Source organism: Lates calcarifer, linkage group LG2 (assembly GCF_001640805.2).
Source record: "Lates calcarifer isolate ASB-BC8 linkage group LG2, TLL_Latcal_v3, whole genome shotgun sequence".
Classification (NCBI taxonomy): domain Eukaryota; kingdom Metazoa; phylum Chordata; class Actinopteri; family Centropomidae; genus Lates; species Lates calcarifer.
In genome coordinates, this window is record NC_066834.1 from 7,146,504 (window position 1) to 7,172,957 (window position 26,454).

Genomic DNA, 26,454 nt, shown 5'->3' on the forward strand with positions numbered 1-26,454 from the left:
TATCTGTCAGCTTCCACCCCTGAGAGAAAATATATTAAGAAAAAAAAAAAAATAAATAAAATTTAAAAAAATTCTTGTAAACAACTGGTTGGGTGTAATTGCATGCTTGGTTTGTTCACATACTTTTCCCCCTGTAAATTCTGCACCAGTTCATTTTCTCTTTCTTTCTTTCTTTTACACAGAAGTTGTATGTTTACAACTTAGAACAAAATGCAATACTTGGTTTATGTTTTTTTTTTAGCATTTAAAACAAAATATAATGCACCATCAAAAAAATATAAGAGCTGTAACTGCTGAATTTGAACAAATAATTGATGCATCTCTGTTAAAATGCAGAGTTTGTCAAACACATGGTTGAGACAGAACATCCGATCCTTATTTAAAAAAAAAAAAAAAAAAACTCACTGTCATCAGGAAGCACTTTGAGGTTTGTGTCAGTTTGTCTTGTGCTCCCACGGTTGTGTAAACGGATCATAACCCTCTTTGTTTTTCTACACAGAGTGTGGAACAAAAATAGACGTTTGATGAATTGCAGTTTTGCAGCTGCAGGCCATCTTGACTCATGATGTCTTCTTCCCTCAGGTGTATCTGATGTGGTCTGATTGAGAGGGAGTCTTTAAAGAGGGGGCAGGGACTGTGACTTACTTTGCTGCCAGCCACTGCAGCAGCAGTGTGTGTCTGTGTCTGAGTTTTTTTGTTGTTGTTTTGTTTGGTTTTCTGATGGGTCCAGTAGTCCTGTTCTTGCAGCTTTATTTCTTTTAAGTTAGTTTTGATGCTGATTTAGGTTAGAGGGAAGACACCTGATCCTACGGCCCTTTGTGGGTTGGTCTGAGTGGCTTCCATTATTTTGTTTATTTCAGCTGGCCCATCAGCATTTTTGTTTGTTGTTTGTTGTGTTGGGAATAAGCTTTCCTTTTTTTGATGTTTAAGTAATTTGACCAGGACATTTATTAGCAAAGAAGTGCAATATGTAACGAATATCCTGCCATTACATGTTTACTGACTATACCACAGTTTGTTCTCACATTACATTTGGTTTGGCTAACTCTTGATAAAATTTAACATCATACAGATGCACATATTTGGTTGAGCTCAGGTTGAGGCCTCATCCAACAACTTTGGGTTGAAATGGGACACTGACTGTGGGCTAGGCTTTATCACACAGTATCAGTGGTCAGTCTCACTAATACTTTTTTTGCTGAATGGGGTCAGATTCCAGCAGTCAGGTTCCAAAGTCTTGTAGTTTTTGGATAACGTGTTCAACAATTACCTGTCTTTGTCATGTTTTGATGTCTATAAACCTTTGCTCGTGACTTCATGGCCCTAACACTTACCTTCATTGCTGCCCAATAAAAGTCACCGCTCACTTGATTGAGTACAAGACTGCTCCATTTCTGTCTAACTCCACACCCACCATCTTTCTTCATTTTTAGACTTGTAGCCCCAAATAACCCTCAAGTGAAATCACTCAAGGCAGTTTATCACATGTGTAGACATGATCCACCAAGATTTGTAAACAGACTCTGATATGTAAAATCTGGAGTTTCCCATTGAGTACTTTCAACATACCATCTAAAACACTGTTTAACATTTCTGGAAAGTTGATGACAGAAGTTTCTCAGAGTTTGAGATGTGCACCTGACCTGACATGCAACTGTAGTTGGTTTAAATTAGAGGAAAAAACAAACCGTGTGAGTAAAATGAGTGTAAGTTTGAGTGGAGAAGTGGTGGGGCACACGGTTGACATGGTATTTATTTATCTTTTTCTGATGTTTGAAAGTGCCCTCTGACTCTCTTTTGGGAAGGTCTAAACAGAGGCTGTCTCCAGAGAATAAGGCAATGATGGGAGAACATAAGTTTTCTCGTTATATCAGACCCAGAGGCAAACTGTTTGTAGGACTTCAAAGACCGCCAGGATTCATTTCAGACGAAATCCAGAGCAGGGAAAACTTTTGATATGTCATCTATTTACAGCCCCTTTTCAGAAAGAATGCAGGGGATGTTTCTTTTCTTCAGCGTTTTCAAACAACCCCTCTGGTTTATTGGAAGAAAGAACCCTTTGTGTGGACGCAGCAATTCGTTCCCTTACTCTGATTGCTATCTGTGGTCACCAGGCCTGTGTACATGGGCTAGGCATTTGAAGTGCTTTCTTTGTTCCACTTGAACAACAATTTTGATGGCAGAGGAAAAAAAAAAGCTGTAACACAGTGAAATCCCTTTGATAAACCTTGATATGGATTTCCTGCTAATTTGTATTATGACTGATAGATGTCACCTGGAGAGCATCATCCTCAGTGAAATATTAATCTATGTTAGAAGTTACTTCACCACTAGGGGTCTATGCTTTCCTCTTAAACACACTGGAGACTTGAAGAGAAGATAAAGAAGTTATAAAGAACCAGAAAAGAGGCTGAATAATGTACAAAAAGCAAACTCTCAGCTATCCTGTTATTTGTTTGCATGCAAATTGGAATCATGAAACTTAATTGTGTGGAAAATTCGCCTGCACATCTGTTTCACTGCCAAATCTGAAGTTTATAGTTACCTATGTTTTCAGTTGTACTGAAAATTTTACCACCCTCAGGCAGTCACTGAGAATGGGCCAACAGTTCTGTGTTCCTCAAGAACATCTTGAAAGGTCACATGGCCTGCAGTGGGGATCAACCATGTGACCTCCCAGTGGTGCAATAAACAGTTAGGCCTCTCTCAAACCAGCTGACATTAAGTGATGTTACTGCTGACTCTTTCCTCTGCCTCTGATTCCTTTGGATGACATCCCTGGGAGTTCATCGAGCCACAGGCCATTTTAGTCCATCGACCCTCCTCCACGCTGAGAAGATACATGTGTTTCATGTTTTGTTTGTGAGTTGTGTGTGTGTGTGTGCTCTTGTTTAACTGCACTACTCAGAACCAGTTTGAGTGTAACACCGTAGTAAGAAAATTAAATGTAATGTTTTCTGTGGCCCTGGAGAAACTTGCTGTGTTTCAAACTTGGGGCATGGAGGTTTAAAGATGTGGATTTTGCAGGCAGTTTGGGCTCAAAGTAAAAAAAAAAGCTCTTGGTTGCATCATGGGAATTGTAGTATCCCACAAAGTCAGCATGTCTTAGGCCATGCTGCCTCAATCTGTCTCTTGTGTGTCTCCAAACCTTATTGCAATACTAATGTGGCAAACTACCTCTTTTTGATATTAAGATTAGGTTTAAAGTGTGATTAGGGTAATTAGGGTTAAAGGAACATATTTACTATCTTGCCGAGGGGTAAGACTAATGATACCACTCTCATGTCTGTCCATTACATATGAAGCTACAGAGAAGGAGACCACAAAAAAGAAGATAACGTGAGTTAGTGAGCTACAGAGGTGCTGGTAGAGAGATATTATCGACCTTTGGACAGAGGCAGTCTAGCTGTTCCCTGTCTTTATCCTATGCTATGGTGGAGCTGCTGGCTCTGGTTTTATATTTAGAGTACAGACATGAAAGTTGAATGACTCTTATTAAATTCTCAACTGGAAAGCAAATAAGCGTATTTCACAAAGTGTCGGACTATTCCTTTCAAGAGTAATGCACTCAATTACAGGACAGTATAAGCAGAAGTCTGCTTAGAGTGAATTTTGGTTTATGGCATATACTGTGCTGAGTCTGACCTAATCATATAATGATAGACCAAAACTACATACGTGATACCACATACATTTTGATTCATGTGCATATGCTGTGCCAGACTACTATACTGTTGAGTTTTCCTACAGGCTTTTTGAGGTTAGATAGAGACTGTATCAGCTTCTGAAATCCCATTGCAGTCAAACCCCAGAGCAACATCAAAAGATGTAAGCATGTGTGTATGTGTGGTCTGTTCTTCCTGTAACAGCTCTCTAATCAGAATTTATCTACATCATGAATTATGTGTTTGACACACTTTATCTCATTCTCTCTCATGTCCTGACTGTGTGATTAATGAGGCTGGAATCAGTTGGTGGTGCTGTCCAACAGCAGGAGACATAAAGTACAAAGGGCAACAGAAGTAAATGAAGTGTATAGTTAATGACATGAATGCCACCTTTACCTTAATGTCCAGTAACATTTAAACCACATAACCAACCTGGTGTATGTATGCGTGTGTGTGTGTCTGGCTGACAGCAAGTATGTGAGTGCAAATGGGTGCTCGGTAGGTGGGTGGTCTGTCTGCTTTGTGTTCCTGCGAGGAGACAGAGACATAAAACTGGACTTCTTCTGCACTGGCGGCCAAATAATTCAGCTGGAGTCACACCAAGCCACCAGTAATATGTTTTCCTGGACCTGGGGGAGCAGGATAGAACAGAGGGCATCTAATGAACCAGAGATGACAAATGACTGATTTTCCTCCTCATTTCAAAATGTGTGTTGGCATATTTATGCCTGGCGTGCATTGCGGGTCAAATGGACGGGAAAGTAGTGGCTTAATGCACCATTTGCAGCTTATTTTCCAGATTTGATCCAAATCTGATCTATCACTTTCCTCATTTAAAAAGAGGCAGCTAAATCTTCAGGTATTTTATGTTTCAGTACATTTTAGGCATTACTCTGAAAGTAATTGGTTACCACGCAGGCAAATCATTGTTTTCATTCACATGTTGTCTAAGAAATGAGTCATGAGAGAAAATGATCATCATTACTGCCAACAAGAGAGAACAAACCCCTCTTTTCTAGAATTTCTCCTGGCTCACATGGAGGTATTGTTGTCAGAAGAACTGCAAATTAATGTTTAAAAGAAATCTTTAATAAAAGACAAGTGTTACACCCTTGTAGAGAAGATTGACACAGATACATAATACACACACCATGTCATAGTTGGTCTTATGTACAAACACATTATTCAAGAGAATCCCATACAAACACATGTGCAAACACACACACACATCCACACAAAGAGAGAGAGAGAGAGACAGATCACTACTACTAATTATCTTTCATATCCAAATATACCTAATGTATGTTTTTTTGGCCATAGGTACAGTACACTTTTGCAGACAAAGGGGGCGACTTGGAATGCATACAACGTGAAACAGGCTGTCCCAGTGTGCAGCAGTGATCCACTGAGTGGAAAGACAGTCTAAAAAAAATTCCCTCATTGAACCACAGCATCAGGATGTTACAACTAGCTCCATGGAAATGGATGCAGGAGAAACAGGAAGATGAGAGCAAAAAGAAGGTAGAGGGGGGTGAGCGGTCAGGGGTGAACGAGTGAAAAGGAAATAGAAGGAGGCAGGGGAGACCAGCGAAAAAAAGGGGCAAGAGCTAAAGGTGAAAGAGGTCAGCTGTGGGAGGTTAAAGCGTTCCTTCGTCCAGCAGTTTGTTGATGCCATTGCAAATCTTCCTCAGAGAGAGTCTGTACTCCTCTCCATCCCCGTACAGCTCGGCCAGGAACTCCCCGTGGGCAAAATGGTTGAAAACGTGATCGATGCGTGCATGTGAGCGCGCGGTCAGGTGCTGCTCGACCAGGGTGTGAAGCAGGTCCCTGCACTCCAGCAGGAGCTCTGACAGAATATTCCTGTCAAAGGTGTACTCCACCTCATAGAACGACACTGCCGTCATGGCCGCCTGGTTCATCTTCTTCTTGAAGCGCTCCACTGTGTCCAGCTCGTCAGGGCTGAACTGGTGGTTGCGGTATAAGATGCCAATCTTCAGAGCGATCTTGATGACGTCCTTGATGATCTTGTGGGCCTCCTTCTTGCTCTTGGTGAACTCCCGGCTCGCCTTGTAGAGCTCATCCAAGATCTCGCTGCTAGTGTCGTCTGTCAGCATGTTGGCCACCACCATAGTCGCCATCTTACTCAGGATCTTTTTCTGGGCCTGCAGGGCCAGGGAGCGAGAGTTAAAGCTCTCCTGCCCTGAGGGAGAAGAAAAGAGAGACAGAAGGACAAAGAGTGTGAGCTTAGTCTAGAAAGTCAAAAATCTTCAGTATATCATTACTTATGTAAAGGCACAATGGACTGAGCAAACAAAACAGTGTGGTGATGATATTATTGAAGTAGAAGCTTGTTCTGATTGGTTAAAGCTGCATTAATGGACCATTTTGGTCACTTGAGGGCAGCAGAACAAGCTGGATCATTTTACAAAGGTGTTGCAACAAACATGTTAGCAAACAATTACTTATCCACACATCCAGCAGAGAAAGAGCATCAGTATCTATTTGGAGTTATGTTTGTGTTCACATATGGAATGTAAGTTCAATATTAATTCTTCTTTTAGCTCTCTTTGTGTACACCAACTCCTAAGGGGAACACATGGCTCTTAAGCTTCTACATGCTCAACTATGTTCAACAGCAAGTCTTTGTCACTTAGTGGTTTCTTTTTTAGCTGTAACATTGTCCTATATGAATAGATTTTGACCATTTGGATAAGTGAAACCTGATGTTGAAGACACAGTACTGGTTTGGGAAAATTAATCCAAAACAAAAAATGAATCCTGTTGGACTGAAAACAAATTTGTAATTCTAGTTAAGGGACATTAGGTAAATTAACAGATTAAGCGACAGCATTTTGTGCAGATAAAAGATAATGAATGGATAAGCTCAGGTGTTGGTTTTAGTTTCAGAAATACTGAAATACTGGGAGTTTACTGGAGGTCTTTTGTGGACGACCTATACTCCCCAAGGAGTAGCAAGGTATGAGTCAAGTGAGTCAAGAATACTGGAAAACACTAAGTGCTTTTACAGTACATCTCTGTAAATATCATTTTGGTCTTTAACCACCGCCATTAAACTTAAGTATGTTTACATGTAACAGCTGACATCCATCTGAACAAAAAGGCTCTTCAAACTCTCCTAGAGTATGGGGCCTCCCTTTCTCCAGTTTTCACTGACATTACTTTGTCCTTGTATAAAGAACTCTGTGTGCTTAAAATAAAATGTCTGGTCATAAGTATAGATTTAAGCAGAAGAGGACACTAGCTTTTTTCTTTCTTGTATCAGCTGTGTAGCAAGAAAACTGGTAGCAGTATTTAATGTAAAGTAAATATGAAGGCACAGGATGGTTCAAACTGCAAACTGCTCTGGGATGGTTCAGTTTTTTTTGGCATGAACAGAGGCCATATCTAATCCATTCCAAACTTGGATATACAAAACTGCCACTAACTAAAAGTTTATTTGACAAAAAACGATATTATACTTTGAGGAGGTTTATAATTTTTCTTTTAAAGTAACTCAATACAGTACAGGATCTGAATGAGAGAAAGCTGAGGAGTAGATGAAACGCGGTGCAGCCACATTCTACAGCAGGGCGGCGTCCTTCCTGGAGCTGGCAGTCGTGTGGCGGGCTGACTACGGGGGGAGGAATGACTATCTGCTCTGGATAACATCAAACAGCTGTCCACAGATAAGAACCTCTTTGCACACTGTTTCTCTACAAGTCCAGATTTATCACAGTTTTATGCCATGTCCCACTGCAGTCTCGATCTATCATCGAGGAGAACATCAAAGGATGCCTGTGTCCTCATACAGCAATACCAGTGGCCTAACATGTGTCTGTGTAAATGAGAGGAGTGGGAGGATGGAGAGGGGTTTTATTTAGGTGCCACCCAGCTAAAAATTACACGCCAGATAACTGCCATTATGATTAAAGCCAAGAAAAGGGGATGCACTTTTTTCCTCATGTTCCTTGGGCACATTGTCAGCCTCTTCCTCCTCCACATGTATGTCCAGAGAGAGAGAGAAAGAGAGAGAGAGAAAGAGAGCGAGAGAGAGAGCGTGTACGGGGGCGTCGTTGCCCAGGGGGCTCAGCATATAACAGCAGATGAGCCCAAATTCAAAGAGGAACACCTGCTTTGTTGTCATTATAATTTTATTAAAACAGACAGCTATGTGACCATGCAGAATTCACACCATTGTCACATCATCTGGGTGTGTGTGTGTGTGTGTGTGTGTGTCTATATGTGCATGTGTGTTATGGAAATACACGCATACAAAAGAGGTTGAATGCTGCACAATAATTGGGAGAAATTCAATCTGTGGCATTTCATGTGAATGTACAGAAGTGACATTTCATGCGTTGGTCTGAAGCTAAATGACATTTCATGTATATATAATTAGCCCACCATGGCATTTAACAACTAATAAGGCAAATGTCTTTGTCTACCGTCATTCTCCAATACAAAAGATCAGATGTTCCTTTTTTAACTACTCATTTGTACAGCTTCACAAGAGTGGGGGTGAGACCTATTGTATGTTAGACAAAAGTGGAGTGGGTGAGCATGCAGCTGTCAAACCTGCAGAAAGAAATTATGAGGATAGTTTAACTCTGAAAGTGTTAAAATTAAAATTTTCACAGTTCATATTCCATATTCCATATTCACAGACTCAAAAACCAACCATTTCCCAATCTTACAATGCTTGGCCACTTGGGGCTGGAAATGTGACGCTGACATACTGTATTTACAAGGGTAAAGTAATTGTGGCTAATGTATTTGCACACAGCAGACACAGAAGTAATGGTACCATACATTCGCACCCTCTGGTGACCTGGTGAATGCATGTCCAGTATTTACTCCCCTTTATGCTCTGTTTTGGTCTCTAGCAACTTGTGTGAGAAATATCTGGCTTTTTTTTTGCTGCTAAATGCTTCAGTTTCTCCACCAGCAAGTTCCTAAGCTCAGAATATCTATCAACTTTGTTTGGATGTAAACAAAGTTAATGTGAGAGATGAGACTGAACCAAACCCTTTAAGTTGCATGCCATAAAACCAAACCAATGAGCTGAAAGGTGCAAAAACTCTCTGTATCAGTTGGTGAAAAAAAAAAGATTGATTAGTGCATAAGTGAATTATAATTACTGAGCTTAGAATGCATTCAAGAATTGCATGTATATTAAAAAAACAAGCACCTTACCTCTACTATGGTGCACATCTATCCTCATCTATAGTACACTGTTAACACAGCCAATCAACAGCACTAAGAGTAGCCTCTAATGACTCTAAACAAATCTTAACTTTTCTACATTCAACATCATGTCTTGTAAGATAACAGATGTAAACTGTACAGCCTGAGGTGATGAGCAGAGAACATGCATATACAGTATGTCGTGGGTTTGATGAGTTGTTTGTGCATACATGTCCTAATTCTGCTGTCATTGTAGACCATGCCTTTCACACCTGCTTATCCTTCCCTTTCCAGCAGACCTGCTCACCTGTTCCCTCATTAGCTCCCTAAGATACAGCCTGATCTGTACAGTCCGTTTCCACTTCCACTTCCACTCTCTGCCAGGTTGTCTCTGCACCATGTACCTTACCTCTGTTCTTTGCCTGCCTGTGTTAATCCCGATCGTGTTTTTGACCTTTTTTTGTATTTTGCCTCAACCTGACCCTTTGTACTTTGTTTTGCCTGCTTTTCTACCCGTTTTTTTTCTAAGTCAAGACTTATTTTTCCATCTACCTCTTAGGTCATTTTTTCACTTTTTTTAAGAACTGTGACAGTACTTATATAAGCTTTGCCACAGCAGCGTGGAAAGTTCCATGATATTTGAATAGCAACATCAGGATATTTTACTGTGGTTTTCATTAGGCAGATCTGTGCCTCTCATCAACAAGCTCTCTTTGTCACTGTCATTTCCTGTTTCTCTGAAGCAGCTCTTTGTTCCAGTGAGCCTCTGATATTCAGAAACCCAACTGGATAGATTTCTGAAACCCTGGCACACTGATAAAGGTGACAGCTTGCTCCATAAAGCCGGCCTTGTCAGACCAATGGCTGTGCTGGCTATTTGGATTTGGATCCTACCAGTATGTGGGACCAGTCACTTTCTAAATGAATCCGTCTTCTGTGCAATGAAATAACGAAAGACCTGTGATTATCACTGCAAAGATGATTTTAACTTATAAGTGAAATGGGTGCTGCATGAAAGGGAACTGATTGGATCTTTTCTGTTTTGAGTGCAGAGCTAAAACTAGACTAATTATTCTTCTGCCACCCCCCACCACACAGCCTGGAGCCTTTTTCCAAGGACCAGCAGGTGGCTATCTACTCACTAGCCGTGACCCCTGTCTCAAGTGTGTTTGCACATCCCAGAGTGGTGAGGAATGTAAGCAAAATTTAAAAGAAAAAAAGGAGTGTGTGTGTGTGTGTGTGTGTGTTGGGGGGGGGATACTGTGAAGAAAGAATGGACATGAGGCTGCTTGGGGTGTGAGTCAGTGTGGTGGGTGATTCAGAGTCTGGCTGGAGATTTTAGCACATACAGTAAGTGAGGGTAGATGATTATAGGAGTGCACATGGAGACACTGAGAAGTCCATGCTCTCACACACTCACATACAGCCTGTCACCCAGAGGCTGAGATGAGTGACATGCATGAGCCAGGGTGTCAGAACTAGTTAGAGAGGAGTCCAAGCTGTCACGGGAGAGATGGCCAGAAAACTGTCTATCCTGTTACTTATCTCTCTCCTGCTCTCACACTTTCTCTCCTGCCTTGCTCATTATTTTCGCAGCACCACTTGTCCATAAGTGTAAAGTTTTCTCTATATAAAGTGGGTACTCTGTATAGCATGTGGGAATAAGTTGCTGAAAACAAACCAGGAGCAGAGTTGTCCACTGGCGCAGAAGCCATCAGCCCATCAAAGTGGTTACATAAGAGTGTTTTGGGAGTTGGTGAAGTTTACTTTTAACATCAGGATTAGTAAAGTGCTTGCTGCTCTCTGGCCGTGGTTGTTGACTAGACAGTATCTCTTTGTTCCGCCCGATGTTTTTAGAGCGCTGAGTCAACAGTTTCTGCTGCGCTGCATCAGAACATACATCCAGTGTGGAACATGGAGACCAGCCAAACCTGCCCTGCTAAAGGTGGTGCACTGCAAAAAATGTCCATCTAGAACAATTTGTTTTCCTTACAATCGGAGACCTTTATATTAAGGAAGTGGCCATTTATAGCAAATGACTAAACAAAAAACATAGATTCTACTAGAAAACTAATCCCCCCTTAAAAGAATAGTTTGAAATTTTGGTAAAAATGCTTTTTTATTCTCTTGCAGAGAGTTTGATATAAATAAAACAATGATACAGGTACAGTAAATGTGAGACTACCACCAGCAGTTGTTCATCTTAGCTTAGCACAATGACTGGAAACGGGCAAATCCAGCCAAGCTCTGTCCAAAGATAAAAAACATCCTCCTACCTGAACCTATAAAACTCTCAGAAACAAATTAAATCTTAATTGTTAAATCAGTACAAATACAGAAATGTAAAAATCTCAGTTTGCTGTTTTATGGATGGTAACATGCAGGATTATTTCTTGGCTATGGTCAATAGCTTGATCAATAACATGAAAGTGGTACTGATATTCTTATCTAACTCTCTGCCAGTGAAAACGTGTGTTTTGCAAAACAGAAAAAGACTTTTGCATTAATAATCATTGCATCTTAGTTGAATAAACAATACCAGAAACTTTGCCCGTCTGGAGGAGGCAAGGGTGCTAGAGAGAGCTATGACAGCACTGAGACATTCAAATGTCAGGTTATAATGTCTGTGCTGTGCACCTGCATGAATATGCTAGTCAGCTGGTGATGGTGAAGAATGAATGAAGCAACTGAAGTACTGCAAGCACAACTTCTCTTCCTGAACTAATGCTATTCTCCATATTGCATAATCTTAGAATTTCTGTGGTCTTTCTTACTTAATTAAAAACCAGTCATTTGAAATACCATCTGGTAAAACCTCTGTGTATTCCAGTATGCAATAAATAAATAAATAATCCAAAAAATTAAGTCAACACTAGATGAAATGAGTTGCTAATCTGGACATTTTCTGCAGTGTGCTGGGCAGCTGGGCAGTGAGATGGGTTCCTGAGGCTTGTGTTGGTCTTGTTCCAGAGTAACCAGAGGAATGAGCCATTAGCAGGACCAGCAGCTAACACTGACGAGGGCCGACTGGCCTTTACCCAATCAACGCTGCAGGCACTTGTGAGCTTATCAGGCGGAACACTGCAGAACATACATGTCTGACTGAGGCAACTGTGAGAGAGTGTGTGAAACTGTGTCTTCCAGTGGCTGTTTTTTGTGTGTTGACTTTCATGTCTGGACAGCAGAAATAACAGCTTCAAGATGAATAGAATACAATCAGTTATTATCACAACTTAAAAGAAAGGCTGCTTATTTACAGTGATGATCAGATATTGAAATGATCTGTTTTTAGCCACTAACCCATCAAGGTAATTATTAAAACTAGATTTAAAAAAGAAAAAAACAGATAAGAGTATATTCTATAAACTTAGTAAATGATGTTCATCAGCAGAAATGTACAAACATCAGGCTGGAATAAGGAAATATACATATATGTATAAATAGGTGTGTATTTGTTTTCATATATGTGTGATAAAGGAGTGAAGAGCACAAGTTAAGCACTGTTTGATGTTTGATAGTACCAGATGTACCAGGAAATAAGGGAGCTAATCTAGAGATAAAAATAATAAACTAAAATAACCCTGAAATAAAGAGACCTTTTAACGTTAACTGTTGTTTCATAGAGTTCTTCCTTTTTTTGAGGAATAAGAGCTGTGAGCCATTAATAAGGTGAAGTTTTTTCTCAGATTTGCCTTTCACGGCTTCTGCAGGGCTCAAGATCCTGACCGTATCAGGTGTCTCACACACACACACACAGAAACACAATGCTAGATTAGTGCTTCCTGTTTGAGGTTGCTAATGACAACATGCTCATATTTAGAGTTGGACAAAACAGGCCACTCTCTGCACAGGTGCATGGGATGTTCTTCTTTTTTTATAGACACAGGTACACATGTTCACCACACACGCCTGCATGTGCTCACACAACAGACAAGGTGTTCATACACAATCATTCAACTAGGGCTGGATATTAACATTAATGAGCATGTGACGGTCAAAGAGACAAGAAAATGAATGAAAAGGGAAAAAATTGCATCCGTCACGTCCTCTAAACATTATTAGTTCGAACAACCAACCAGTAAAGTTTGCTGACAGAAAACTGAGGTCAAAGATGGAGAGATTAGGAATGTGTTTGGTGAGTAACAAAAAAAGCTATTGAGCTCAGCAAAGCTTCCTCATAGCCCATCACTAAAACTCCCTGTTGTACATCCACTTTCCATGTGCAACCTATTTTCCATTCAGAGGCAGTAATATATTGTAATAGCCAATACATGCCCCTCTGAAACGAGTCGTCGCCAAGCCATTCTTTGCACCCTGTAAATGCTAAAACAGCAATAATTTTCCAGACATTTTCCTCTTGAGATATTTTCTTTTATAAGGCCAACAGCTGTACACTGCTAAACCCCCTTTTTGCCTCATGTGTACTGTAAAGCTGGACTTCTGCAGTAGTTACATACATTTATATTTCACATCCAAGTGACAGACTTTAAAAGTCTTCCAGCTTGTGCGCTCAAGTCCAGGAAAGGCCTTCAATAATAAAGTCTGTCATCCATCAGCACTGCCATTTCACGGAGTATAAACACAACATCAGCAATGTATCAATTCCAAGAAAATGTCAGGGGAAATGCTCTTCGCACAGGGGAAGAAAACGAGGGTGACAGCTTGACTTCCACTACTTTTGCCTTGGCCTTTTCGTTTGCTTTGGTTTCCAATAAGGAGTCGCTGCAGACTCTCTCTGGCTGGCTTTACAAAGCTTGAGGAAAACAATGGAGTGGGTCATTCAGCAACAGCAAAGGAGTTTTTAATAGCCTGCAGGGTTAGTGTTAAGCAAGCCTGAGAGGCCAGCGGACTGGAGTGGGGAGCGGAGGATGGTGTGCTGTGCCAGCTGGTACCAAAGCTCAGCTAGTGGAGCTGGAGGAGAGACGTATTCGTTTCCCAGTGTCACTCTCCAGGCTGCAGATTTCTGACTTGCTGATTTTACTTTACTCCACACACATACGCACATATGCACATATAGTAAATATGTGTCTGGAGGTGCATCATGATGCAGGCCTTCATAACACAAGGAAAAAGCTGCAGAAGTATCCAGGCAGTGGAATAAATTGAGGCTTTTTTGTCATTTCAAGTCTCTCCTCCACTCACTCTGGACCTGCAAAGGCGAATACTGGCAAATTATTTACTCCCACTGTTCAAATCAGGAGATGACTCAAACACACTGCCCCTACACACACTGTTTGTGATGTAATGCATGTGTGTGTTTGTATCTAGATGAAAGTAACTGGGGACGATAACGACTGAGAAGGATATGGTTCCTAGTGAGAGACAGCGAGTGAGACAGACTACAGTGAAATGCATTAATGTGCATTATTAATGACATGTACAATCTGATTCTGAGCCAGTTTCCAAAGGGCACGTTGCTGCTGAGAGAGGTCATTCACCATACCATTAACAGCTGCTCAGGATGTAGAGGAGCATTCAGACCTTTGGGGTTAATAAATAACTCTCTTTTAATACCTTAATGACTCTCATTTGTGTGAAGTTGGGCTACAGAGTTTAAAGTTCATTCCCCTTTGTAGATGTGGATCATTTAGTGTCTCTGGCTGAAACTGGAATGTTCGGGTTGCAGCCAACTCATGCTTTACTGGAAGAACATGTAATAGCAGGAAATACAGATTTATCCTCCTAACAGATCCCCAAGACTTGTAAAAGGTGTTCTGCTAACTTAAAAACATAATGCAAATGGATGTTAAGCTTTTTTGTGCTGTTAATGGATTGTGCAGGTGTTACCTGTCTCAGCTTGAGTCTGGTTTTTATTTGCAGAACATGGATGAAGTGAGGCACAAAAGACACATGAGAAACATAAAGATAAAGGACATAAATACACATCAAGGAGACATCATAAAGTGAAAAACAACAGCAAACAAATGGATGTTAGTATAATGCAATCTGCTGTTAAAACATGCAATGAATGGTCAGATTAAGGCCTGTCGCTGTGAGTTGCTTTTTTAAATGATGTTTTTGTTGGAGGACTATGTGAATTTTATCCTGATGAGAGGAAGATGAATAGCAAATGGCTTGAAAGCCTCACCACCAGTGCAGGAATTCAACAGATTTATACTTGACTTGATAAGTCTGTTGGGCCAATATATCAGGCCAGTATTAGCTCATTGCAGATACAGTGGCATCAGCGTGTATTTTAGCCAATAAGTAAGAAAATGAAGCACATAAATTCCAAAAATATTAGGAACAGTGATGCCTTTACAAGCTCTGACAAGTTTGTGTTTCATCTGTCCATCTTACTCAGTACTGGAGACAATTATTTAAAAAACAAAAATATTGGAATATTATTCATTATGTATTAACGTTACAAAATAAATATCAGCTGATACAGCATTATCAGATCTTCTTTTCTGGCTTTAATGTCTCACATATCAATTGCAGTACAGTACCAGTATAACCTAGTTGTACACGTTAATTGTTTTTGTTGATAATGATGTTGTTGTTATAATGTATATGTTCTGATGACATTATATAACATGATGCAATGACTACAAATGTTATGCTAAAGCCAAACAAGCCACATTTCATATATTCATGTCGGGTGCTCAAACTATATATGAAGATTGTTTTTCTTCAAATGCAGTCTATGGTTAGCTGATAGAGGCATAAATTTGCAGGGGGACAACTGAAATGATCAGGCTGTGTCTGACAATATCTGATAACAATAATCCAACATTCACAACCAGTTCGTGCAGCAACTGACAAGGTGTGCAGAGCTGTTAATGTGGGATTTGAACATCTCTATCCAGCTCACACAACTATTTCTGTCAATATTTGTGTGAACAACAGAGGATAACACTTTGAACGCCTCTGAGCAAACACTGTCCAAAACTGCACACCGGCGTCCCCATATTTAATCACGTCTCATACCTCTCTCTACGAAAACGTGGTTTCCAGTCGGTCTTTAATTGTGGGTATTTGGAAAAGCTACAAACATTTTTGCTTTCAGGCATGGTTGGACAACATGTTGTTCAACCTCATTACTTTCAAACATACTAAACCTTAAGAGATAGTCTGCTAAGTGTGGACATTCACAGAGACTTTGATGGAGTGGTACGGAATACAAAATAAAGTCAGGTGGGATTTCTTTGGTCAAAACTAAGGCATAACAAGCAGTCTAAATGTAGATGGAATATGGAAACTGGGACATCATGCTTTAGGTGGAATACTCCTTTGTATTGGTCAGGATACATATGCAGCAAAACAAAATTTGACTCAGCATTCCTTGCAAACGCCTAACGGATGAAAATTGCACAAACACGCCTTGTTAGGGGTGTTTTACAGTGACAGCAAACTGATGTATGTTAATGTAGCTGTGATGAAAAGGTCTGATATACAGTGTTTGAAACTACTTAGTGTGTTTATCCCAGGAGTGGTCTAAGTGTCTGTATTGTGACTAACAGTCCAGGGAAAAGCACTTAGGAGCCTCTGAGTCAGGAGGGACACAAGAACAGATTGCCTTTGGCCACTGTGCAGCCTTCTTTAATGCTCTATCCCTCATCTCTCTCTTTGTCTCTCTCAGTCTGTTAGTTTTAATGGCCATGTCCCTGTAGAGCTGAACCACAGAGATGAGGCGAAATGAGCCGGTGGCAGGAGATGTCTGATTGATTAATGTGCCGCTGGCTTGATCGGCTGTCACATGGAGGAGGGGAGGGGGGCAGAATGGGGGGAGAGAGAGGGAGAGATCGGCAGTTTGACCTCCACCTTTAGCTCTGCCCTTGGCTTTCATTACAGTCACTCCTCGTTATGAAGACCAGAGAAGCGGCTGGTCCACCGAGGATGAGAAGTGGTACACAGGACATCCTGTTAGGACACAGTGTGGAATCCAGAGTCCATGTGAGATCTCTGCCCTTTGACCTCTCCTCTGCTGTAAAGCTAATGTCTCCACCAGTTGTGGTTTACTGATGTCTGCCATTGTTTAGCTAAAGAGCCAGGCCACAGTTAACTGGTTATCTGGGCATGGGAACTGGCTGGAGGCGGTCTCTCCTCTCTGCCTCTGTCCCCTGGGAGAGTCTCTGGAAAAGTACACTGCCACGATCATCAACTGACAAATCCTGTTAGGTGGGTGTTCGCTGACGGCAAAAATACTCAACATTTCCAGATAATAATTTGATGTTCAAACTTGAGCGAGGTTTTGCATCTATGGCTGTAAACAGCCAGTGACAGGTGGGTCTCTGAAATCGTTTTGAAACACTGATGCTTTTTATATTTTTGTCAGCAGCAGTTTGTTTGGAAAACAGTGAGGAGGAATTGGGCAGATAACCATCGTGACCATAACCAAATACAGGAGTGCCAACTGCATTCAGTTGTTCCCTGACAAAAAAAACTGCAAGGAAATGTGACATGTGGCTGACATGTGATCACTTGGAAATGCAGATGCAACAGATTTTGCAAGGAAAATCTCGTCACTAACCATCTCAAGGAATTATCTGATTCATAAAACAGTGTAATTCTATTTATAGAAAGTTGGTGCAAATGTGTGGGTGTGTGTGAACCATAATGACAGACTGTGAGACTAAGGCCTAATAAAAAACACAAGAGGATAAAATATTGGGGCTTTCCTTACTTTATCTGGCCTGGAACCCAAACAGAAAGTTCCCTTAACTTTTTCCATCTGAAATAATGAAACTAAGCTATTTACAGAGAGAGAGAGAGAGAGAGAGAGAGAGAGAGAGAGAGAGAGAGAGAGAGAGAGAGATAGAGAGAGAGAGCGAGAGAGAGAGAGAGAGAGAGAGATAGAGAGAGAGAGCGAGAGAGAGAGAGGGTGGGAGTGGGGATGGAGGTGGAGGGTGGAGGGTGTGGGCAAAGCTGGCAATATGTACATTTTCATTTCACACCATTCAGTCAAGATTAATAGAAGTGAACTGGAGTAAGTAGAAAAAAAGTGGATATGAAAAATGCTCTGAATTAGCACAGATGAAAACATTCACTCACAGCTATTCTGAATGTCTGCACGTGTCACTTCATTTAAAAGGAGCGTGGAGGAGTGATGGAAGGAAGGATGGAGGAGGTGGGGGTGTTAGAGAAGGAGAGGTGAAGTGGTATGTTGGCATTTTGATTGTCCTGCTCCTGTCAAAGTCCCTTCATGTCAGATACAGAGCCCTACAACATCAAAAACATCTTCTCACCCTCTGCAACTGTATTAGGCCCTGTATTAGGCTCTCATCTCTTTTTGACTATCTCTTCTTCCCTCCGTCCATTTCTCACCAGATCTACAGCACTGAGCTGAGTGTGAGTGGCAAGGAAGTGAGTGTTTTCCGGCCCTGGGTGAGTTGCTCCTCTCATAGACCTTGGCCAAGTCTCAGCATGCTGTGGCATCGCTTACAAAGAGACACACACACACTCACAAATACTCGCATGCACAATCATCCCGGCCTTGCCAGCTTTTCCCATAACTCTGGCCTCCTGGTTTGTTTACAAGTTCACCCTCTCTGAGTTTACGTAAAAATGAGGCACTGGGGAGCTTCGGAGCACTTACAGAGAAGCTCAGCCTGTCATTGACCTTTACAGGGGGCTGAATCCCCAACCCCCCTGCCCTATGTATCCTCTCTACCACTGGCATTCACAACTCTGTGGGTTTCTGTCATGAAAAGCACACTTTACTAATCTATGTCATATGAACATTTAGCTTGTTGAACAGTATAATTTTAGGACCCTGTCTCTTTAACAAAGCAACCAAAATCATGGTCTGGTTTAATACAGAACAAGCTCAGAGATTTAAGATATATTATGTTCATTAACAATTAACCACAATCTTTCTGATGAGTGCTTTTGTTGCCTAAACCTAACTACAGACAGGACAAACTCTGTATGATCATCATATATCCCAACCACCTGCAGTGTGGTAACTCCAGTGTGGTTGATAAATGTAGCACTTCATCCATTATTAAAAACAAACAGACAATCACATTAAAACATTACACTTGAATGCAATCCAGTTAGTGAGCATGCCAGTGGCTAATAGGGTGCTCAAGCAATCAGTGACATTTGAAATTATGCAAATTACACAAAATACAGCCCACATTATTTTACTCATCAGTATGTCATGCAGGTGAATCAGTTCTCTGTCTAGAAACATGTCAACTGTTTTAAAAGCACAGTAAATTTGTTGTTTGACTTAATTGTTAAATGTCTTTTCAGCGTCCTTGAGCAAACACCAGTGTAAGACCATAGCAGCATGTGTTATGATAGTACTCAATTATATTAGAATATGGATCATTATTCTCATGATTAACATTCTACAAAAGGCTGAGGAAAGAAATGAATGAGAGATTACACTGAGTTAGATGCTGCTGAGCAGCTGCCAGCCAGGGTGTGACGTCAGGCTTGACGTTGGCTTTACAACATTTAGCATTTAAAATCTACAGCTCCAGCGTGAGTCAAAAATATGCCAAAGGCAAGCATCATATGTTGTTGTTTTATCCTCAAATGACAGGTGTTTAAATTGTAGTTGTAGATGTTGCAGCTTTTCAAGAAGGGAGATGAAATAAACCCTCAATGAGAAAATGACATGGAGTTATAAAAATTAGGGGAGCAAAGGTTAGCCAGGATGGGGGTTGGGGGGTTCAGCTGTCTCTGCTGCCTCAATTAAAAGGTTGCTCTTGCTTTGATTGTAGAGATAAAATTGGATGTACTTTGAGCTTTGGCCTTGAAGGCCCTCACTGTGCATGACACACTTTAGTGTAAAGCCAAAGTGCTGCTGCTCCCTTGGCTGCGAACCCACCACTAACTAATGACCAGGAAATAACTGTGGTTCACACACGCTCACATAAACACACACACTTGAAGATTTGTTTCTGACTTTTGGTGAATACATTCCTTCTTTCAGCTTAACCCTCTCTACTACCGGCTGAAACCTAATCCTTCTATGAATTAATTCAAATCCCAGTTTTAAAGGATAACAGTGTGGAATTTATGTTTCTCTCCATTGCCATTATTGCCCATGAAATGTCTAAACCCACAAATATATATAAATATATTTTCTGCTTCTGTTTCCTCTGCTGCCTTCTACATCCCTGAAACAAACAGTTATAAAGGTACACTAAAAGCTGCTGCTCTAACTGTGATATATTATGCTGAACATGGGTATTCTGCTTTTTTGTACTGCAATCTCATAGTGCTATAATCAGCACAGTTATTTGAGTCGTGCCTGAGTTAAGTGTGAAAAACCCTGTGTGTAACTGCCTCCCACTCTTACTCATTTTATGTTGTCTTTTTGCTTTCATAATAGCTAAATGGGAAAGGAAAATTCTCCACTTAACTTGAGATAATCTGCATGGTAAGGTCCTGTTAGGAGACGGTAGGTAAGACAAACCCAGACTGCAGTGGTTTCCACAAACACATCAGGCACTAATGGTGAAAATGCTTGTGTGAACCATAAAGTCTGAGCTGAAACCAGAAACCTAAATAAAGAAAAAATTGCTTGCAATGATTGTGAATTGTGAAAAATTCATGCAAGTGTGTGCGTCACAGCTCCCATGTACAGCATGCAAAGTTCTAGATACCTGTACAGACTCAATGCTCCACTGACGCCAGTCCAGCCTTGCCTTAATACACACCGCCCTCCCTCAAACAGCTTGACTCTCACATCAGACGCCACTAGTGACTATTTGCTTTTCTTCAACTGGCCCTAGTGAAACCACAGCCTTCTCCTGAGTGTATGTCTATGAGGCCCTGTCAAAATGCCTCTGTGGTCTAATTCCATGTTTCAGTAATGGCTCAGTCACGGGGAAAAAAATTCTCCCTCCGAATGTCCCACAAACACTATGAAATGCCGCAGTATTATTGTGTCAGCGCATGCATGTGCATACAAGAGAAAATGCACTCACACACACCGGTCAGGGACCTGGACCTGGAGTTAGGATTTGCCTTTCACTGCAGCTAGAGGAAAAAAACCACTTTCTCCTGAGTCGTCTTTTCCACTTACAGCTTCACTTCTGTTTTCTTTTTTTTTCTCAGTTCATGTTACAATTTTCCAGAACCAGCTCCTGGTGTCTCGCATGTGTGTGTGTGTAGAGGGCTGGGGCGCAATGAGCACTCTCCATCTGTGGGCCAGATTAAAGGCGGACGGGAGAAAAAAAAACTCAGGGATGCATGTGTTGGGAGAGCACAAGAACGAGGGAATGAGCAAAAGAGGTGTGGGCATTTCTTCAGCGTGTGTGCATTTGGCGGTATATGGGAGTGTTACAGTCTATGCAGGGCTGGCCCACTCTGCCTGTCTCATGTGTAAAGCATGTGGCCAGTCTGCCAACACGGCAATCATGAGGCAGAAGCTCTCTTGCTTGCTGGGTGCTCCTCGCTTGCTCTAATGCAGCAGGGTTTTTTTTCTGAGATCCTTGAAGTGTTTGTGGAAGTGCAGATTAGGGGCAATTAACCAGGGAAACAGAGCAGCAGAGTTTGTTATTTTATGACTGTGTGAAGAACGTCACCTGGCTGAAGATTAAGATCAGTTGTGTCATCAAACAACATCTGCAGTTTTTTTGTTTATAATAGAACCACAGCAACAGCCCTCATGCCCTTATGAATATCACAGCTGTTATTACAACAGCCAAACAGCTTCTCTTTTCAACAAGTCTGTTTTCCATAGAGAGTCTGCAGTGAACACAAACGGCTGGAAATAGCTCTGCAGATGGCAGATTTGGTTATGGTGTTATAGTGACTCGCATCGCCATGATGAATCAGCCAAAAGGGGACCGTGGGCTGATTATTCACTGTCCTCCAACATAATGTCAAATCAATAACGACTTAAAAATATAACTCCAACTAGAATGCAGGAGGATCTGGAAATCAAACTTACTGAAGTATCAGTGTTAAGTGAAATATAAATGTCTCCAATCGTCCAGCAGAGCAGGTGAGTTGATAGTCAGCCTGGCTTTGACTCATAAAAAAGGTGTGGTCATCTCCACTCCACCACGGGAAGGATGGACAGGACTGTTGGATGAGTCAGTTTGTGGGTATTGGTACGGTCAGTGGCGTGCTCACTGCATGACTGGATGATTATGGGAAAAAATATGAGCATTTGTGAGTGTGTGTTTTGTGTGTGTGTGTCTTAAAGTCTTAAAGGTATTTCTTTCAGAGTAGTTACTCTACACTAGAGCTCAGTGAATTGTGGCTGGTCTTTGTGCTTAAGCACAAACAACAGTAGGTAGACAGAACAGTGGAGCAGCAGACAGAAAAACACAATGAAGAAAGAAAAATTGTAGCTCTTAGTCTTGCTCTGTAGTCCTCACACACATTATCACCTGTTATAAAAACATTAATAAAAATGCACAACTCTCACCTGAAACAGCCTTATGCTTTTTGTATACTATCATGCATACCTGGAGTGAGATAATTGGATATAAAGTAACATACATTATGTGATGCCATGCTGAATCATTTCCATTACAACTACAAAGTCTAGGAAAGGCAGCAGGGATCACATTTTGGTGTCAACCATGCGAAATCCATGATAACCTTTTATGTAAATTGAACATTTTGTACAACAGCCTACATACCTGAGAGTGATATTAACTTTTCCACCAACACAACCTGTTTAGCATGCTTTCTTTCCCAGACACCCTTTGGTGTTATTGCTTTATCTAGCTCCATTTTATGTTGTGATGTTTATTTTTATTTGTCTACATATCTATGGCCGGTCACCTAGCAACAATATTCTCATGACTTATACTATTCTAATGCCAGCCATAATGTGTTTTCTTGAGTTCCAATACTGAAAATACATCCTCATTGAGTTTCACTCAAACGCAGCATGACCTGCAGTTGAGTGGACCAAGGTCATGCATGCTCTCTGGGGTTTTTCAGAAGGCATTGTGGGAAATGTAGAGCTGAAGGAGAAATACATGATATGCCGAAGGATGTTGGTGCAACTGCAAGTGATATATCCAGGAATGTGCCAAACATCACTAATAACTAATACTATAGCAGTATCTGAGGGTGAAGCATGGAACTCCAATATGTCCGACTTACTCTTTAACAACAATCACTGACAGCTCAAGGGCAGAGAGGAAGGCTAAAGGGTGAGAGCCACCTGAAACAAAATACCTCAATATTTACACTGCTGAAGTTTTGTGCCAGAATACATATTAAAAGTGTAGATCAATCACACGTCCCTCATCCACACATCCAGGAACAGGGGTCATGTTTGTGTGCAGCAGGGCTTTCAAAATAAACCTGTTTTCAAAATACGTTTGCTTAGGTTTTGTTGGGACATTTGACCTTATAACGTGAGCTATTCCAGGTTTTTTTTTTTCACTGACAGAGTAGACTGACGAGTAGAAACTGCAGCACAACCACAAAGCACCATGCATTTTGAGTATGAGTCAGGCACTTGCTTTCTTTCTCTTGCCCAGGAAAAATGTCATTCTGCCTTTGCTCTCACGTCACCTTTCATTTTCAACATGTGTAACACTGTTTCTAGGCCAGAAAGACAAGCCTACAAGAGTTAATTCCTCTTACATTACAAAGACTTGGCCACTTTACATCTCTGGAAGCTTTAGCAGATCGCAGCATCTGTAGAAAAATGAAAAATGTTTCCGTGATTTACCTCTGGCTCAGTCTCTGGAAAACACTGTACATCACTTCACATGAAAGTGAAATGGATAAAGCGTCTGTCTCTACAGATCGGCTTGGCCACGGTACACCAACCATAGCTTCATATTGTATGAGACTCTGGGCTGATGTTTTAACCTTGGACTGTTTGCCTGTAATCAGCAGATGATACAAATATCCCATCACCTACCAAGGATGTGTCTGAAGCTCAAATTAAGTGTCCTCTCCCTTTACAAGTGGACCAAAAGACAGACAGACAGTGAACCAGATGGACAGACAGATGGTCAGAGTTCAGCAGAGCATCATTAACATATAAGGCTCTACGCTGTCAAATAAACAGGCAAACAGCCACACCATCATCAACTTTATTAAACAATCATTACCTGGAGCAACAACATGCCCTGATAAATTATATGTCCATGATCTGACACCTATAGCAGATCTGCTAATAGTATCCAAGGACAGTGCCAGTTTTCTAATAGATACCAAACTCAAATGCATCAGTCTGAATATTTACAGGGAAAAGTTTCAATTCTAGATGACATACAGTTCAGGTATTTGACTGTTCCAGTATTCTGTGCTGTGTTATGAAAACCTCCTGGAGACAGAGTTGATTCACGATCTTTGAACTCAAATTTATCTCCGGAAGGCTGTTTCATCTCCTGCAATGCTGGGAAATACCCAGTGAGAGACACTAAACTTTAAGGAGTGTGTGTATCTCCATGTTTAATGTATGAGTCCAACTGTTAACACTCATCGTTGCCATAAATCTTTGCCCTCTAATCCAACGCCATAAAACACACTTTTATGAAACAACCACGCACATCACCCGGTGAACCGCAAATCTATAACATTTTCATGCCCCCTGAGTGAGAGGAAACGATTTTAGTGTTCAGGGAGGCTGTGCTATCTCTGTTGCTGGATGTGTTGATGAACAAACTGGCTGCACGTGTTAGAGCTTGCCTGTTCCTGGTGGAGACTGAGCCGGCTCTCATCCGCACACTCAGCGAGGCTCTGCCAGTCACCAGCATCAGAGTGTGCGTGCATCAGAGCTCAGAGCGGCAGCAGCTTTCCTTTGACTCATCTCAGCAATGAGCTACAAATACTGGATAAAGTGTAGAAGAGTCTTAAAGCTAGAAATTGTTTGAGTCTTGACTTTGGGGGAATTGAAGAAGTATTGAGATGTGTAGGCATGAACTGGATGAAGGTATAGCCCTGATATAAAATGCTGAAAAATGCTGAAAACAAGCTGGAAAACAGGGGAAAAAAGAACTCTCTGACCCTCTGGATAACTAATCCACCTCAGTGTAGAGGGTATTTGCTTCAGTTCTTGTTACCACAGTGTGTCACAAACTGATGTTGTAGTTACAGTAATGGTCTTGAGGGCTGAATGAGGCTTACCTGGAGAGAGGTCTCCGTCACTCTGCTCTCCGGAGTCTGAATCCATCTTCCCCTGCAGGACACTTGGAGGCTGCAGAAGCTCACTGATCCTTCTTTCTTCTTGTTCTCTTTCCTCTCCAGGGGGACTTCTGATATCTTCACCCACAGGGAAAAAAAAAATTTAAATGCAATTTCTTGTGTTGTTTCTTTCCCCCTCCTGGTGAGCTAAACTTCCCTTCCCAACCTAGATCACTGCAGCTGTGAGAGGAATGCTACTGTTACTAATTTGCTGAGCTGTCCTCCTTTTTTTCCGCTCTCTTTTCCCTTTGCTCTCCTCTCTTCTCCTGACTCCCTCAGTTTCCCTCTTCCCTCTCATCTACTTTCCCTGTTTCTGATACTCCCTCCCCTCGCTCACTCTCAGTCCGTCCCCCTCTGTTTCTCCCTCCCTTGTCCCTGCCACTCAGTCCCTCCTCCTCCTCCCCCTCTCATTCGGTGCTGTCACACTCAGCCTCTTCACGCTCTCTCCACTCAAACTCTTTCTCTACCTCTTTCTGTATGCTGTAAGTGCCGTCTCTTCCTCTCTCTCTCTTCCTCTCTCCCTCCCTCTCTCTGTCTCTGGGTAAGAGTGCTGCCTGTGTTTTAGCCGAGCAATGGGAAAGAGTCTTTCATGGCAACTTGAAATTCATCTCCAGCAGTAAAAATCCCATGACCACTTGTTACTGGCAGTTATAAAATCAGTCACTTACTATCTGAGGTGGTCACATGAATTTAAGCCAGGTTACTGTTTTACTATGTACAGTAATCACTAAATGGATCTGAATTGTTTTTGGGTATTTAAGTATTATGGGAAAGTAGTTTTTGAGTTGTGTTAGACGATGATTCACTTGTGTGCTTTCCATCACTGATCACCTCCATCCAACACATAATATTTATGTGTACTGCCTGACATTTATTTGTTTCCATTTGTTGCTGAGTGATAGATGTTCAAGGACGCATGCGATAGCCCATCAGGAAATAACAGCCTTTTCACAGCGAAAAAATATGAAATTCACAGCATTCCTTTCACAGTATCCTTATCTGTCTTCTGGTTTGATTTTCTGATTACTTATGCTCAGCTTATGACATCTTCGAAACTCACAATGTCAGTGCGTCCTTGACTGTGCCACTGAAGAGTTTTCAAAACACTCCCTGCTTTAAAATTCATTACTACTGGGCAAATATGTAACTAGCAGAATAAATCAAGACTGTAAGGGATCATTTTGTCTGTCACTGGGCAGATTTAAGTCATAAGAATGGAAGACAATGGCTGTCTGAAATATCAGAGCCCAATATAGAAACTTTAACAACTTTGGAAAATATAATAAAACAACAAGAATGCAAACCATACATTCTTCTTTCCAATAAACAAATATGGTTTATTCTTTGTGCTAAACCCACAGAGAATTAGTTGTTTTGGTTTTAAGACCTACAACTTTGCAGTTGTGGTTCTTTCTTAATCATTGTTGCCAGCGTTGGGTACCTGGCTGGAGTGAGATATTGATGCCATGGGCTTAATCACACGTATGCGCACTAAATCACGGCTTTTGAACTCAATTCACCATCATGGCTTAAA

General features: G+C 41.3%; 1 protein-coding gene across 2 annotated transcripts; it reads right to left on the reverse strand.

The window, feature by feature from the left end:
* Positions 1–4,735: 4,735 nt before the first annotated feature.
* On the reverse strand, positions 4,736–25,278 carry tnfaip8l3 (tumor necrosis factor, alpha-induced protein 8-like 3). 2 transcript variants are annotated; one of them, XM_018683611.2, is made up of 2 exons: positions 24,864–25,278; positions 4,736–5,868 (listed from the first exon to the last, which is right to left on the reverse strand). In XM_018683611.2, the coding sequence occupies exons 1-2, from the start codon at positions 24,907–24,909 to the stop codon at positions 5,306–5,308; spliced, it is 609 nt and encodes a 202-aa protein (XP_018539127.1). In that variant the 5' UTR covers positions 24,910–25,278; the 3' UTR covers positions 4,736–5,305. The 2 variants fall into 2 exon arrangements, with proteins under 2 accessions (XP_018539127.1, XP_018539125.1); XM_018683609.2 differs by lacking the exon at positions 24,864–25,278 and adding an exon at positions 22,409–22,517.
* Between the last annotated feature and the right edge of the window lie 1,176 nt (positions 25,279–26,454).

Bases quoted from the DNA above. Each gene is read 5' to 3' on its own strand.
- tnfaip8l3 (XM_018683609.2), bottom strand. From the start codon at position 22,502: ATGGAGCTAGATAAAGCAATAACACCAAAGGGTGTCTGGGAAAGAAAG. The intron at 5,869-22,408 runs GTATGTAGGCTG...CTTCTCCCTCAG, and splicing joins AAAGTTAATATCACTCTCAG to GGCAGGAGAGCTTTAACTCT.